General features: G+C 53.5%; 1 protein-coding gene across 3 annotated transcripts; it reads right to left on the reverse strand.

Annotated features, from left to right (window-relative positions):
- Positions 1-6154: 6154 nt before the first annotated feature.
- On the reverse strand, positions 6155-13336 carry Tmem59l (transmembrane protein 59 like). Of its 3 annotated transcripts, none has more exons than XM_038326867.1 (9): positions 12058-13336; positions 9372-9623; positions 8403-8547; positions 8220-8317; positions 7850-8002; positions 7363-7465; positions 7059-7173; positions 6851-6968; positions 6155-6733 (listed from the first exon to the last, which is right to left on the reverse strand). In XM_038326867.1, the coding sequence occupies exons 1-9, from the start codon at positions 12088-12090 to the stop codon at positions 6605-6607; spliced, it is 1146 nt and encodes a 381-aa protein (XP_038182795.1). In that variant the 5' UTR covers positions 12091-13336; the 3' UTR covers positions 6155-6604. The 3 variants fall into 3 exon arrangements, with proteins under 3 accessions (XP_038182795.1, XP_038182796.1, XP_038182794.1); XM_038326868.1 differs by lacking the exon at positions 12058-13336 and adding an exon at positions 10341-11933; XM_038326866.1 differs by lacking the exon at positions 12058-13336 and having other exon boundaries at positions 9372-11934.
- Between the last annotated feature and the right edge of the window lie 237 nt (positions 13337-13573).

Below are 13573 nucleotides of genomic sequence, written 5' to 3' on the forward strand. Positions count from 1 at the left end.
GGCCTTGGTCTGGAGAAGGAAAGGTTGGAAGGCCTATGCAGGAAATGGGGCCATGTTACCTCCCAACATAGCCGGGAAGATGAGGGTGGCCTGAAAAGCGTGATCATAGGTAGATCTATGCTGGACCAGGGGAGTGGAAGATTGGAGCTGCCCCTGGAGGAGGTCTGAGAGAGGCGTGGTCATAGGAGGGGTGGAGCATAGGTTGCGCCAGGACAAAAGGAAAGATGGAGTCTTGTGAGTAGTTGAACTGACATTGCTGAAGGGGTGTGTCTGGTTAGGGAGAAAAGAGGGGTCGACCGAGAGGGCGGGCCTGGGTGAGGCCAAGAATAAAAGGGATCCGAACTTGGTCGGGTTGCAGGAGGCGGGGCTAATCATAATGGGGGGGGCGTCTGGAGAAAGAAAGGAGGGGCGGGATTGGGGGCTTGTTATGAGGGGCAGATCGTGGCCTGATTGAGGATATGTGTCCCGTCATGAAGAATGGGGCCAGCAAGGTTCAGACTGCACACCCTCATGTGAGAGGGTACCAAAGACCCTGAGTTTCACCAAGACCTTGCCCTGAGCCTATCCCTTTCCCAACCTGAACCTATCCCTCTGACTTTCAATCCTATGCTCCAACTGTCTCAGTATGTGGCATACTCAGCACCTCCATCCTTGGGCCCCAACGTCCCTCTCCAATGCTCATTTCTTTTCCTGTTTCTGCTGCTCATACCCCAGCTCCCATTGCCCCATCTCCCTGCTCACAGAGACTCACACTGGCCTCTGCCACAAGAATTTATACTTCCATGCCTCAGCAACAGCTGTCTCCCGGGCTGGCCTGCAACTGAACCCTCCTGTCTCACCCTGCTGAGGACTGGACTGACAGGCACGTATTGCTCCTGGCTCTTTCCTTTATTATCATTGTTCTGTCTTCCTTTCTTCTTCTCTCCCTCCTGTTCCTGTTGAGGGCTCTGTGGAGCACAGAATCACTACAAGCCATGGATGGATGTAGACGACCAGGACCCTAAGCCCTTTGCCCGTTTGTTCTTCAGTCATCTGAGCTGACGACCCAAACTCCAAGCATAAGCTGGGTGGAGAGGCCTTTAACCACAGCGCCAAGCAGGCAGAGGCACAGGCCCTGTCAACACAGGGAGTTCCAGGTCAGCCTGTCAGCTAGGAAAGACAGCTTCTTCAGATAAAAACAAACACTAGCAAACGTGGGGTTCATTCCTGCCGCCCCAGTACTCAGAGTGAGGAAGTGAGATCAGGAGTTTAGGATCAACCTACCTACACATCAAATTCAAGGCCAGCCTGGGCTATGTGTGGCTCAAACCAACAAAGCATGATATGATCAAATGCAAGTAGGTGCTCAGACATTGTGTAAAATACCCAGGGCATGATACTGTGCAAACTGACAGGCACCGCCATTGCTCTGAATGTTTTTCTGTGCTCTGGGGATGCACCCCTGTCCATCTAAGGTCAGTTCTGAGAACCTCGGTTCCAGCTGTGCTGTCCCCACTGGCAGAGAGGCCCGTAGCTTGCATGCCCTCCACACATGTTGCCCCAATCAATGGTGTCCATATGTGTGCACACTTCACACTCACCCAGATTCAGCCCACATGTCAGACACACAACCACAGCCTAGAGAACGCAAGAAAGCATGCCTGGGGACCCTGCCTGTGTGTCACCCCACTCTCAGGTAAGTAGGCTCTGGATGTCTCCGTAGCTTCAGGATCACATGGTAGAGGGCCAGCCAGTGCAAAGGTCATACATGGGTGTAAGCCACCATGTGGGTGCTAGGAGCTGAACCTGGATCCTATGCAAGAGCAGCCAGTGCTCTTAACCACTGAGCACTGAACCATTGAAATCTCTACCCATTCATTTTCTTCCTTCATCTTTTTGTTGATTGTTTTGTTTTACAAGATGTTTAAGCCGCTGTGGTGGCACACACTCACCATCCAGCGCTCTGGAGGTGGAGGCAAAAGTGCAACCTCAGAGCCGGGCGGTGGTGGCACACGCCTTTAATCCCAGCACTCGGGAGGCAGAGGCAGGCGGATCTCTGAGTTCGAGGCCAGCCTGGTCTACAAGAGCTAGTTCCAGGACAGGCTCTAGAAACTACAGGGAAACACTGTCTCGAAAAACCAAAAAAAAAAAAAAAAAAGTGCAACCTCAGGCCAGCCTGGGTTACGCAGCCTGGGCTACGCAGCTTCTCTCCAGAAGAGAGAGCAGGAGGGAGTGACACAGGTGTACCACACAGCAGGTGGAGCACACATGGCAGGAGAGAACTCCTGCAAACAGTCCTCGGCGCGCGCGCGCGCGCGCACACACACACACACACAGTGACATGTGCCCCCACTCCATAACATAAATAGGTAGACAGACAGACAGCTCTCCTTTTCTACCATGTAGGCTTGAGGGATCAGTCGGATTCGGGGTTGGTGGTAAATTCCTTTATCCCGTGAGAATCTTCCCAGGTCCTTAGGGTTCTTTTGGTTTTTGTTTTTTGGGTTTTTGAGACAGGGTTTCTCTGTAGCTTTGAAGCCTATCCTGAAACTTGTTCTGTAGACCAGGCTGGCCTCGAACTCACAGGGATCCACCTGCCTCTGCCTCCTGAGACTATGATTAAAGGTGAGCACTACCAATGCCTGGTGTTTGTTTGCTTTTTTAACCAAAGTATATACGTGCAAATGAACTGCAACAAACTGAAAATATCTCAAACTGAAAACATCATCAGGCAGATTGGTAAGTATGTAGTCACACATCACTAGACATGATGAAGTTCCAGAACATTGTGGAAGAGTCCAGAATGTTCCAGGTGAGCATAGCTGTCAGAAAGAGCTCAAGGGACAGCAATGCAAGAGAGAAAGAAACAGGAAGGCATAGCCACTGCTCATCCACGAGGACCTCCAGAGTGAGGCGGCGACTCCATGAGGCTGGGCGTCTATTCGGGTGACCCTGAGATAGCCCTTGCCGATGTATGGAGACAGGCCTGGGGAGGGGCTGCCTGGGAGAGCTGGTGGGGGGGTTAACTGCAAAGACAACTCATTTGCTGGGTGCTGAACCTGACTGCGGGATGCGAAGCTTGTCACAGGAACTGGATTCCTTCAGTGGGGTGGTTGTGAGGGGCTTGACATGCCCAAAGTCATCTCAACACTGCAAGAAAAGGGCAAGCAAGCTCATCTACTTTGCATTGTTTTACTTCTTTATTGTGTGCGTTCACGAGAAATGTTCATGTTTTTGCACTTGTGTGGATGACAGGAGTCAGCTAGAGTGTCAATCCTCAGGAGATGTCCAACTTTTTGTCTCTAAGATTGAGGCTACAGCTATTGTTGAGAATTTAAATACATCAGACTAAAACCCTGACCTCGAGCTCCAGAATATTTGGGAAATACATTCTACTGGAAAACATAAATCCATTGCATGCATACTGGTCAGTGACAAAGGAAGGCCCTCCAGTTGATGAGAACTGCACAGAAGTGGCAGCAGGTGCTTCAGCCTAGATACAATGCCACCCCTGCTTTAGCAAAAGTGAAAGACAACATTCTAGAATGTTCCAGAACATTTGGATATTTTGGGATCATTGTTGAGAAGTCCAGGATGTTCCAATACATTCCAGGTGGACATGACATAGAAGGTCCTAAGAAGAGCCAGAAAAAACTCAAGAGAAAGCAAAGGGGCCACAGTGGCTCAGTGGGAAGTGGGGGAGGGCAGAGCAGAGAGTGTCGACAAAGATGTATTGAGAACGGCTTCCTTAGTGTGTGGGACACAGCTGCGACCGAGACGCCCAGCGTGTCGCATCTGGCAGAGGGACCATTTATTAAACCAATCATCACAGAAGTGAACAAGCAACTGCTTAGTTGTCAACATGATCAGAACTATAGTGGAGACATTTTGACACAGGTTTTAGGCCAGAGGAGATTCCTTCAGGCCAAAGAGCTGGTCAGGAGTGTACAGGGAACAGCCTTTGTGGGGACCAAGAGGCAGCTTTAGTGTGGGAATCTGACCTTTGCCCTCTCTTCCCTCCAGGAGGCCATGAGTCTCCATCCTTCCCCTCAGAGTGTCCAGCATATCCATGTTGTTATCTGCTGTAAAGCAAAGCCTGGCTCCCTTCCTACTTAGCCCTGGCAACAGAATTACCCCCAGGCCGCTCTGTTGCCAGGGAACTAAGATGCTGGTTCCCATAGCAACCCCCTGCTACCTAAACACATGGGTGTTCCTGCAGCTTGCCATGAGCCAGTCAGACACCTAATGCCACCTGATCTTCATGCCATACCAGATGGCGAAGAACAGAACCCTAGGGACAACTGGTGAAACTGAGGCTTTAAGGGCTGCCTCAAGGTTAAATGTCTGCCAAGTAGTTTTTTCTCTCCTGACATTCTAGTAGGAACCACTGGGCTGCCCCAAGGCCTTTCTGACACACCCTAGGTATCCCTGAGATATGACAAATCCCGTGACCTGAGTTATTGGGCTTAGGACAGGACAGGGCAGCCACAATCAGAGCACTAAAATGGTTGAATAGAGACTCAAAGTAACACAAGCTTCAAACTGGATCACGGGCTGGGGCCAGCACTGTTGGTAACACACCTGCCTAGCACACATGCGAAGCCTGTACCCAGCACTGCATAAATCAGGAATGGTGGCCATGTGTGTCATCCCAGCACTTGGGAGGTGGAGGCAGGAGGATTAAGAGTTCAGTCAATTTCAGATACTTAAATTAGAAACTAGCCTGGGGGGCTGGAGAGATGGCTCAGTGGTTAAGAGCATTGCCTGCTCTTCCAAAGGTTCTGAGTTCAATTCCCAGCAACCACATGGTGGCTCACAACCATCTGTAATGAGGTCTGGTGCCCTCTTCTGGCCTGCAGACATACATACAGACAGAATATTGCATACATAATAAATAAATAAATAAATAAATAAATATTAAAAAAAGAAAAAAGTTAAAAAAAAAAAAAAAGAAACTAGCCTGGGCCTCCAAGACACTGCCTCATTAAAAAAAGGGTGGATGGATGAGAAGAAACCTATCGTCTCAGCAATGAGGCTGAGGCAGGAGGTTCAAGGATTCCAAGCCAGCCTGGGTTACAGAGAGACAGACAGACACAAAGATCTGTCATCTTCTAGCCAGGTTACAGTGAGCTGGGGTTGATGTCTCTTCTCCATAGAGCTAACTGGAGAGAATTCTACATTATATCATGGGAACCTTACTGGATTTGGGGGTGCTGTGTGACAATACAGGAGACATCTATGACTAATTGAACTTATTCTGTACCAGAAAAGAGTAAAGAGAAGTTGGAGAGGACCAGCATATAAGAGCAAGAGGATCTGGAGTTGTCATGGAAACCAATTAAGCTCAGGAGAATAGGGAAGAAGCGCCGGATGGAAAGAGGCAGAGCCCTGGAAGAATGGAGCGCACATAGTGGTCCCTTTGGTGAGAGGAGCTGGAGGACTAGAACTGAACTAACTGGTTAGTAGCAGCTGGTAAAGAGAATCATTGTTTCCCAGTACTAGGGAGTGATCGCCAGTCCAGTGTTCCTGCAGTGTGGCCCTCCCCTGCCCGTTCACAGTTCACGCTGCTGCCAGGACACACTCTTGCGCTGCCGAGGACACACTCCTGCCATGCACACAGTTCACGCTGCCGAGGACACACTCCCGAAAGTCACTGAGAGAGAGCACAATGGCACAGCCCAGTTCTCTAAGCACTCAGATTGAGGAGGAATATTCACAATTGTAAGCCAGCTTGGACTACATAACCAAAAAACCAAGAACAACAAAAAAGCAATACAATATAGTGGGGGGTGTAATTCAATGGCTGAAAGACTGTCTACAATCCCTCAGGGAGAGGCCAGGGTGTGGCTGGTGTAGTGAGGGGCTGGGGGGTGGCTCAGGTGGAGCCCCAGTCTAGACCCCCCCAGTGAGAGGCTGGGGCGAAAGTTCTGTCCTTTGCTCAGTCTACTTCCCTAGGACAGGCAAAGACTGAACCAGGCTTAGCCACCCTATCTTTTATTCACTTTTTAAAAATATTTATTTATTTATTATTCATACAATATTTGTATACAATATTCTGTCTGTGTGTATGCCTGCAGGCCAGAAGAGGGCACCAAACCCCATTACAGATGGTTGTGAGCCACCATGTGGTTGCTGGGAATTGAACTCAGGACCTTTGGAAGAACAGGCAATGCTCTTAACCTCTGAGCCATCTCTCCAGCCCTCTTTTATTCACTTTATTTAAAGGTTTACTCCTTCTCATCCCCTCCCAGCAGAGAGTCTCCACTGCTCCCTTGTGGGGGACTAGGTCACCAGAGATAACGAAGGGAAAAAGCCTTAGCAGAGGGGAACCAGAGACCTCAGCCCCCAAGTGAGGACACAGAGAAAGAAAAAAAAAAGGCAACACAGACCAGACTCAGAGCCAGAGAATGTGAGAAAAGCCAGAAGCTAGCCCCAGAGGAAGCAAGACAGTGGGGTGGGGAGGCCACTCTATCTCAAGGGGACTTACAGGTTTGCTGGAAGAGAGGGAAATAGGACTGAGGAATAGATGAGGCCCAAGGTTGGTTCCCCACCCTGACCTTGGACTTCAGGGTGCAGAGAGAAATGACTGTGGAGAGGCCCCCTGCACTTGGCAAGAGGCCGAGGATTACAGCGTGGTCAAATCTAGCTTCAACTTGTAGGGTGGGGGGCTGTCCTCATAGGCAGGTGGTGGGGGCAGGTACAGAGGCCAGTCTGACTCCATCAGGAGACCCTTATGCTGCTCCGCCACAAGAGGCTGTAGGAATGGGGCGAAAAGACACTTGTCTGGCTTACCAGGGCAAAGAAGAATCCCCAGAAGGCAGCCCCAGGCTTCCTGCCCCACCCCAGCCCCTATCCATCATAAGTTACTCACTTGGAGTTTGAGGGACTGGCCAGGTGTGGTGACCAGGGTACAGCAACTCAGCCACAGCAAGACCAGGATGGAGAGGAAGATGCAGCAGAACAATACCCACCGAGGCAGCCCCGAGCGCCTGTCCCAAGGGCAGGTACCACTTAGCTCAGGTATGCTGTCTGAGCCTCATACAGCAGCACCCAGCCCAGCCCAGCCCACTGGTACCCACCGGGACATGCAGCTGAGGAAGTCATTCTCTTGTTGGTCCTCAGTCTCCAGCTTGGCCTTGCTGGTCTTCACCCGGGTCTTAGTCCTCCTCACTTTGTCCAAGGGGCCTAAAGGGTCTGGAAGGTGGGGGCACTCAGCCCTCCCCCCCCCCCGCCCCGCCTCAGCTAAGAGGCCAACTTGGTTAGGAGTGGGAAAGGGAAACCAGGACTTGGGCAGGAGGATGTGCAGGGCTGGAGTGGAGGTGCAAGGGATCCTGGCAGTCAGTGGAGCCGAAGAAACTGGTCATCAAACTGCTGCAATCTTACCCATGTGCCCCTCCAGGGCCTCGAGGCGGGACCCCTTCCAGGTCACCTCCACTCGCTTAAGACGGCTCCCTTGCGATGCAAAGCTCTCTACCACAGGTTGAGTCTGAGCAGGGAACAAGATGTCACAGAGAGACCCAATTGAGTTAGCATTCCTTGTGCAGATATTCAAGGAGCCCTAGGTCTCCTAGGTGTCAGGCGGGAAGCACTGCTTCATGGGGCTTAAGCCCTCTGCTAACCTCCAGAAACAGGAAGACGCCCAGGCTAAGTACACAGTTATTGACTGGCTAAGATGGTCATGTGGCCCAATCAATGGAAGCACAGCGAACCCCTATTCAGATAAAACCCCAAAGGGAGGGCAGTGAGATGACTCAGTAAGTAAAGGTGCTAGTGCCGACCCCCAGGAGCAGAGCTCTGCCCAGAGATGTCACTAGGACCTCACTAGCCACAAGGTGGCCACTGACAGTTTACCCTGTTGCAACTGTCTCACCTGGAACACCACCACCTTCCGGTTGTCTGTCTGAAGGGAGTATGTCCAGGTAGAGGACACGAGGCCCTGGGCAGAACTCATGAGGCCACTGCAGAGTGTGGAAAACAATTCCAGCAGGGACAGAGATCCGCTGGGTGGTTCCAAAGCTGTTTTCTGGGAAGGGGAAGCCCCAAGACAGAAATGTCAACAAACTCGTGTTGGGAAACCAGGACAGGTGGAATCTGACTACTGGTTTAGGATAAGCAAGCTCAATTCTCAACAGAGATCCTGCCCTGCAGTGGGTTAGCTGGGTGTTCTCTGAGCCCCTTAAAGGGAAGATATATCCTCTTGTGTTTGTTTTGAGTTGGAGATTCTTAGGTTAGGGGTTCACCTTCAGCTCCAGACGGGTCTCAGGTTCAGGGGTCTGGCCCCAGCATCCCTCACTGCAGGCCCGTTGCTCTGCTGCCTTCACGTAAGCCTCAGTGCAGGCTGTGGACCAAACAATGGAGTCACGGGCTGCTTCCCAGGGCTCCTCCGCCACAACCCCAGGAGCGCCCCGCCCTGGAGGACTCACCGGCTTTGCATTCTGTCTCTGTGGCGTTGGTCCTGGAGCTCCTGGCCACGAAGCGGCAGATGGAGAAAAGTCGACAGCCACGCTCACAAGCACTGACAAGGACGGCCTTGTTATTCGGGGACTCTGAGGGGCTCTCTTGCTCAGGCTGGGAAGAGAGATAGGGACTCAGGCAAAGGGCCTCAGAGAAGGCTGGGGTCTCCTAAAAATCCAGGGTCTGAAGTGAGGTTGAGGGAGGCAGGATCATCACGGGAGTCTCTGAGAAGAAACTTGCTTTCTAAGAAGACGGAACTGTGGAGGCCCTGGTGGAAGGAGGAGTGGACCCCACAAGTCTCCAGGTGAAAGCTGGCAGGGAGGGCTTCTCAGAGAGAAGCAGACAGCTTGTGCTTGTGCGGACAGATGGGGCAGAGCTGCCTCAAAGGGAAAAGCAGTGAGAGGAATGTGGAGAGAAAACAGAGCAGGAGCACCCAATAATTCTTGCACATTGCGGGAGATGAGCTCTAGGCTTCTTAAGAGCAGGTTTCAGCATCCTTTGGCATGTCCTTCTACAAGTCTGCGCGCGCGCACACACGCACATACAATACGTTCATCCCAGGCGTCAATTCAGCCCTTCCTGTACGGAAGGACAGTTCTGAGACACCCCTCCCCCCTACAAGCCACCCTCATTGAAGCACCCCAGTTCCTCCCCCTCTTAAGAGCCTCCATCCACACTCCTCACCACTTCTAGGGGCTCTCTGGCTCCTATCCAAGGGCCCCGCATCCCTTCCCTACTTAAGGAACCCCCATCCCAGGTCTCTCCTCCTGACACGGACCTCTCCCACACCCAAGGTTCCCCCATCCAGGCCCCTCCCCTTTCCAGGGACCCCACTCTCCAGCACTAGCATTCCAAAACTCGTATCCCCTCCCCCCACCCAAAGGTCCGCCACTCAGGCCACTCCCCGTTTCCAGGGACTGGGTTTCGGGGTTTCTTACCTGAACGGGTGGCTGGTCAGGGTGGCGCTGGTGACAACGCTGCTGGCACCTCTGCGTGTCACCGAGCTGCGGGGCGAAGGGGTCCCGCGCTGGCGCTGAGGCGGCCGGCGACAACAGCAGCAGCAGCAGCAGTGGCAACGCTACCGCAGCCATGGCCGAGCGTGCGTGCGCAGCTTGGGCCTCGAGTGCGGGCGTCGAGATGCGGGACTGGGTGTTGACGTCACTGAGCGAGGCAGCCTGGGAAGGGGGGGGCTGCGGAGAGCGGAGCGGGCAGGTGAATCCCACCCTGGCCTGGGACACCTTGATACTCATGGCCGGGCATCTCTGCACGGACTTGGACCTGCTGACCAGGGTATACCAAGGAGAGCCTGGCCAGATAGGGTGACACTCAGGTCACCCACCCAAGAATGGAGACCAAGAACAATCAAGAACAGGAAACAGATAGGATCCTTAACCGAGGAATTGAAAAAAAAAGTTGAGGGGGAACAAGGAGAAGGAGGTGAAGGGAGATGGAAGGGGACCAGGAAGATGAAAAGGATGGAGGCCTAGGAAGAGGGAAAGAAAGGATGAGAAGGGGACTTAAGACTGAAAGACGGAGAAGGGGAGAGGGAAGATAGTGAGGGAGGAAGGGGAGCATGAGGTGGTGAGGACCAGGATGAGAAAGGGTAGAACAAAGACTTTGGAATGGAGGGAAAGGAAGTGAGAAGGGAGGACAGGAGGATCACAGGGCTGGAACCAGAGTGGATTTGAAGCATTAGAGGACACGGAACCCAGACGAACACCAGTCATAAGTCCTAGAAGCAGTCAGATTAAGACTCTTGGGAGATACTTTCCTGGCATCTGCCTTCTTCAGGAAGTTCTCGGGTACCTTCAGGGAGCAATACTAGGGTGGCCTCCCTCCATTCCAGCGCAGAAACAGACCTGAGGGAACCCTACCACCCTAGGGAGCAAGGCCTCTGGGCCGCTCACTTTTCCAATCTGATGGGAAAACTTGAGGCAAGCAGGAACACTGTGGCTTCCTTCTTGGGTTCCGAGGTCTCCCAGCCTTCTCTCTTCAGGAGCCCAGGGGGGTGCTCTGAGCCTCACTGGCCTGCGCAGCACAGGTGCCAGCGGCCCTCCAGCCGCGTCGCTCCGCCCCAGCAGACGAGGAGGCCGCTCGCAGGGTCGTCGGGTCACTGGGAGCCGCAGGTTCCGGCCGGGAGGAGGGGCTGGCGCGCCCCGTTTCCCGCCTGCCGCTCGCTTTCATCTCGGCGGCCCCAGCCGGCCCCCACGTGGCTTAATCAGGCGCGGCTGTGCCTGGCGGACCTGAACATCTGGATCCCGGTGCGGCCTCTCCCCCGCCCCTCCCAGGCTGGGCCTCCCTCCCATCAGCGTACCCCGGGCAGTCCCTGCGCGCTGGGACCCCAACTGGCTCCCCAAGTCGTATGCCTTGGCACATGTCCATCATCCCAGCACGCGAAAAGGCTGAGGCAGGAGGATCGCCGGGAGGTCAAGGCCAACCCGGATTACTATGAATTCTAAGTCAGCCTGGCCCACAGAGAGAGACCCTGGCTCAAAAAACCAAACACAAAGCCTGTTTCCCCAATTTACAGGTGGGAAACCTGGCATCCGAATGCCTGGGCAGAGCCTGAATTCAAGTTCACACTTGTCATTTGCAGAGTCGCGGGCACTTAACCCTTCCGCAATTATGGCCCTTCATTCATTTCAAACAAACACCCTTTTCAACAAAGATTTTCTTGCCACGACTATTTTTTTTTTTTTTTTGCAAAAATCCTATAGGGTAGGGCTGTTCCCCTTCCAAATTAGGTCATTGGAACTTGGAATGGCACCGGGGATGGGTCTCCATGACAGGATACAGGAGAGGCTGCCAAAGTGTGGAGGGTGGGGGCTTAAGAGAAGCCGGGTCTGACAATCACAACAAGAAAGGCTGAGGCAGGAGAATGGCCAAAAGTTTGAGGCCAGTTTGGGGTACACGAGACCTTGTTGGGGACGGGTGTCGTGGAGACTTATGCAAAAGAACACTCCGTACTTTTTTGTAAAAAGAGAAACTGAGGCATGGGGAGGTTGGGTCGCAGTCTGAAGCGCCTCAGGGCTGAAAGTAGAGTTTGTTGGTTCCAGCCTCCCCCGCTTTTCCGCTCTTTGAGGCCGCTGGGGGAAAGCGGAAGAGGACTTGACCTCGGCCTCCCAGGTGAGCCCGGGCGCCCCTCCTGGCGTTCCCTGAGGAGCTGGTCCAGGTGAGGGGCGGGCGGCCGGCGGGCTGCCGGGGTCGGATTTCAGGAAATCCGCCGACATTCCTTCGGGGCTTAAGAGGGAAAGTTGACTCGCCGCCGCCCCGCGTCCCCCCCCCACTTCCTACCCCCTGGGGCGGCGCGGCCGGGGGCGGGGGGCGCTGTCCGCGTGAATCAGCGTACTCCCGGCGTCCGGGAAGCAGCTACCCGGGTCAGGGCGGACCTCAGACAAGCGCCCTTTGTCCCTGGCCGCCCTCAGCACGACCCTACTGACCCCCACCCCCAAGCCGAGTCCAGCCCAGCAAGGCTGGGTGGCGCCGCTGCTTGCTGACGCGGGGAAAACTATGAGAGGAGGGTGCAATGCTCCCCCAAACAGCTGACCATCCAGCACCAGTTGGAGGGTGTAGAGGAACAAGGACCCCAGGCTTGGTGGCCCCACATCCATCTCTAGTACTTACGTTGCAGCACACTATAAAATTTAGGCGTGGCATACCCGATGTCTAGGCTGAAGCACCCACAAGCCCTAAACCAGGTAATCAGACCTTCACTACCTATCACTCAGAGCACCATCCAGTACAGGAGGGGGAGGGGACCCTGGAGGAATGGTCAGGTCACAGGGAAGGGCGTGGGTCGCAGCTCTGCCCTCCTCAGACAGGCTTTGGCTTCCACTGATCCTGTCCCTCTACCTCAAAGCCTTGAGTGCACCTCAACTGGGACTCTAAGGCTGGTGGAGTCTCCTGGACACAAACGCGCAAACGCACTAGATCCTCTAAGAAGACCCCCGGGTGAAGAGTTAAGGACTAACAAAGAACACTTCCACCCACCCCTTCTTACATTCCCAGCCACCTTCAATGACTTAGGTCAATATTTGCCAGAAGGTCCACCAAGACCTTCCTTTCCTAAGCAAGGAGGGGTTGAACCGGGGAGGAAAGAGTTAATTTCATGGGACCATGAGGGCAGGGAGAGGATGGTGCACCTTAAGGTCAACTCCCTTGGCCCAAAGAATAAAGGTCATCTAGGGGGCAGAGGTCAAAGACCAGAGAGGAATGTCTGCCAGTTTGGGTCATGCAGCAAAGTGGTATGTTTGGCCTACCCTGAAATCCTGGGTCACATCACTCGCTGGAGCTGTTTTTGTTTTGTTTTGTTTTGGCTACTTGGAGGGACTTCTTTTTATGACTTTAATTTTTGTATTTAACTTTTCTGTCCCTCACTGGACTCCGTCATTTAGAACTTAAGTGACTGTAAAGCTGTCACTTTGATGGCCTATGCTACAAAGACAATAAAAGACAGTGAAGGTGCGGGCTTGGGGAGTGGGAACTCAAAAACGTCACTCATGATGGAAGGCTGACAGAAGTCTTCCAGAAGACACAGTCAAAAGGCCAAGGCCCCTGAAAGCAATGAGCTGGGCGCGTGCCCAAACAACCAGTGGGCTGGACAGGGTGGCAGGCCAGAGCTGGCTCTCACTTCTTTTAAAGTCCTCTCTGCCTGTAATTAAAACAAAGGCAGGATGGCGGAAGCATCCCACGGAGGCCCTCTCAGCATCTCCCAGAGGACAGAGGACGAAAGGCCTGGACCAGGATTGGGGAGGGGGCTCAGAATGTCAGAATGGGGGTGTGTTTTGGAATCAGGGCCAACCGGATTGCTGATGGATTGTCCGTGTGTGAAGGGGGGAAAAGCGCTCAGTCACGCAACTCCCAGGTCGCTGCCTGCAGCACCTGGGTACATGGGGAAGCTAGCCCTTTCCACTAGGGAATGGGGGAGGAGGAGCGTTCAGGAAAAAAAAAAAAAAAAAAAAAGATCTTTGCTCCAAAAGCCTCCCAGGAGCCGAGGTTCAACCTCCCCTACCTACACAAGGGAACTGGAGTGTGGCCGGCGCTGTGGGGGAGGGGCAGCAATGATCCTGGAAACGTGGCCAAGACCCACTACCTCCCACAGAACCCTATAGGCCACCTGGCCACAGTTCTCAGAGAGGAC

Source organism: Arvicola amphibius, chromosome 4 (assembly GCF_903992535.2).
Source record: "Arvicola amphibius chromosome 4, mArvAmp1.2, whole genome shotgun sequence".
NCBI classification, from domain to species: domain Eukaryota; kingdom Metazoa; phylum Chordata; class Mammalia; order Rodentia; family Cricetidae; genus Arvicola; species Arvicola amphibius.